The following is a 2,107-nucleotide window of genomic DNA, read 5'->3' on the forward strand; positions in this document are numbered from 1 at the left end:
GTCATTCAGCCCCTGCCTGGTCTCAGTGTTGCTCTCCTGTATGCTCATAAAACCTTCCGTGAATCCACTGTTGCACTTTCCCCACTGTGCTGGAAACAGCTATTTATCACTCTTTCCTTCCTTAGGCCAAGAGCTTTGTCAGGCGAAGAACCATATATGCCTTTTTTACCTTCTTAGCCTCTACCTGTTACAGTGCCTGACATACACAGCCTACTCAATATTGATGAGATGAATGAATGGATGAATAATCATATAAGGACCCAGCCCTCCCCGCAACACTCACACACACGTTGAAAAACAATCAATTTGTTTTTGGTAAGTTTTGCTTTTTCCCTTGATCCCATGTAGCCCAAGCACTTATGATGCATACACTCAGCAATGGTGCATACTGTGATAGAGAAGCACGCCCCGAACATGCACACACATGCGCACATATGTACACACATACACATCCATGTACACATACTGGGACTGGATACTACCTCTTGATCAGAGAGCACTTCTTGGCTACTCTTCCTCAAATGCAAAGCACATGCACTTCCCTTTATTGAAAGCTCTGGGTACTCTCAGGGTTCTTATGGCTGCCAGGGGATGTAGGGAACACTTCCATGGTGGCCCATAAGAGCTTTGGGCCAGACAGTGCAGCACTGAGGGCTCACTGTAGTTATTGCTCAGAGGAAAAAAACTAAAGAAACTCAACAGTGGTCTTCCCACTCACTGGAGGTCTCCCTCCCCACAGAACTGCTTGATGGAGGCAGGCCAGGTCCCCCCAGGCCCCAGGCTCATCATTGTGCCTTGCAAAGGCCTTTCAGCCTCTGCATCTGCCCCTGTAGCACTGTTTTAACTGTCTCATTGCGGAAGGTAAGGATAAAGGGATTGAGGAAGGGGGTGAGAACTGAAGTCACCAAGGCCACGACCTTCCTGACTTGCACAGAGTGAGCTTTGCCAGGCCTGACATACAGAAAGATAGTACTACTGTAGCCAATGAAGACCAGTGTGAGGTGAGACCCGCAGGTGGAGAAAGTCTTCCGGCGGCTGCTGGCAGACGGGATCCGCAGCACGGTGGTCATTATTAGCCATAGGAGATGAGGGTCACCAGGAAGGAGCTGAGGACAAAGGCCAAGGCCATCAGAAAGTCCCAGAATTCCAATAGGCGAGTGTCAGAGCAGGACAACTGCAGGAGAGGTGCGCTATCACAGAAGAAGTGGCTAATGATGTTGCTATGGCAATAATCAAGATGAACTCGGGAGAGGACAGTAGGTACCATGGCTAGGAAAGGAGCTGACCAGGCAGCCCCAGCCAGCTGGACACACACAGCCCTGCTCATCAGAGTGCCATAGCGCAGTGGGTGGCAGATGGCCACAAAGCGGTCAAGGGCCATGTCTGTCAGGATGAGGAAGGAGGCGGAACCCAGGGAAAAGTAGAAGTAGAACTGGACCATGCAGCCAGTGAAGGTAATGACTTTGTGGGGGACCAGCAGGTCTGAGAGCATCCTGGGCACTGCAGTCATGGTTACCAAGATCTCCAGCAGGGAAAAATTGCCCAGGAAGAAGTACATGGGTGTATGTAGGTGGGTGTCAGCTATGACCATAACTATAATGATGGTGTTTCCCATGAAGGCGAGAAGATAAAGCATGAGGAAGGGGCCAAACAGAAGAGCCTGCAGCTCACCGAAGGAGGAGAAGCCTGAGAGGACAAATTCGGAGGGCTGGCTCAAATTTGCCATGATCCACAGGCTAGGGCCCTGCATGCAAGGGAAACAAAAGACAGATGGAGAGGCAGAAACAGAGAGATAGAGACAGAGAACCACTGACCTTGAAACAGAAGAAACAGGGACAGAGACAGAGAATAGAGAGAGAAAGGCAAGTAGCCAGCGGGTGATAAACAGAAGAGCAGAAAGAAAAAGCAATCAAGATAACAAAATGGAATAGGAGAGTCATAGAGAAACAGAGTGAGGGTATCAGTGAAGGGAAAGACATAGAAAGCCATTTTTAAGAAGAGAGAAGGCTGGGGATGGTGGCTCATGCCTGTAATCTCAGCACTTTGGGAGGCTGAGGTGGGAGGATCACCTGAGGTCAGGAGTTCAAGCCCAGCCTGGCCAACATGG

At 49.9% G+C, this 2,107-nt stretch overlaps 1 protein-coding gene across 1 annotated transcript; it reads right to left on the reverse strand.

Moving 5' to 3' along the window:
* Positions 1 to 785: 785 nt before the first annotated feature.
* LOC104674913 (olfactory receptor 6V1) lies at positions 786 to 1,806 on the reverse strand. Its single transcript, XM_010379387.2, is given in 2 exon segments — positions 786 to 1,075; positions 1,078 to 1,806. Coding segments are annotated over 2 exon segments (963 nt in total). The 5' UTR covers positions 1,751 to 1,806.
* Positions 1,807 to 2,107: the final 301 nt, after the last annotated feature.

This window comes from Rhinopithecus roxellana, chromosome 6 (assembly GCF_007565055.1).
Source record: "Rhinopithecus roxellana isolate Shanxi Qingling chromosome 6, ASM756505v1, whole genome shotgun sequence".
Classification (NCBI taxonomy): domain Eukaryota; kingdom Metazoa; phylum Chordata; class Mammalia; order Primates; family Cercopithecidae; genus Rhinopithecus; species Rhinopithecus roxellana.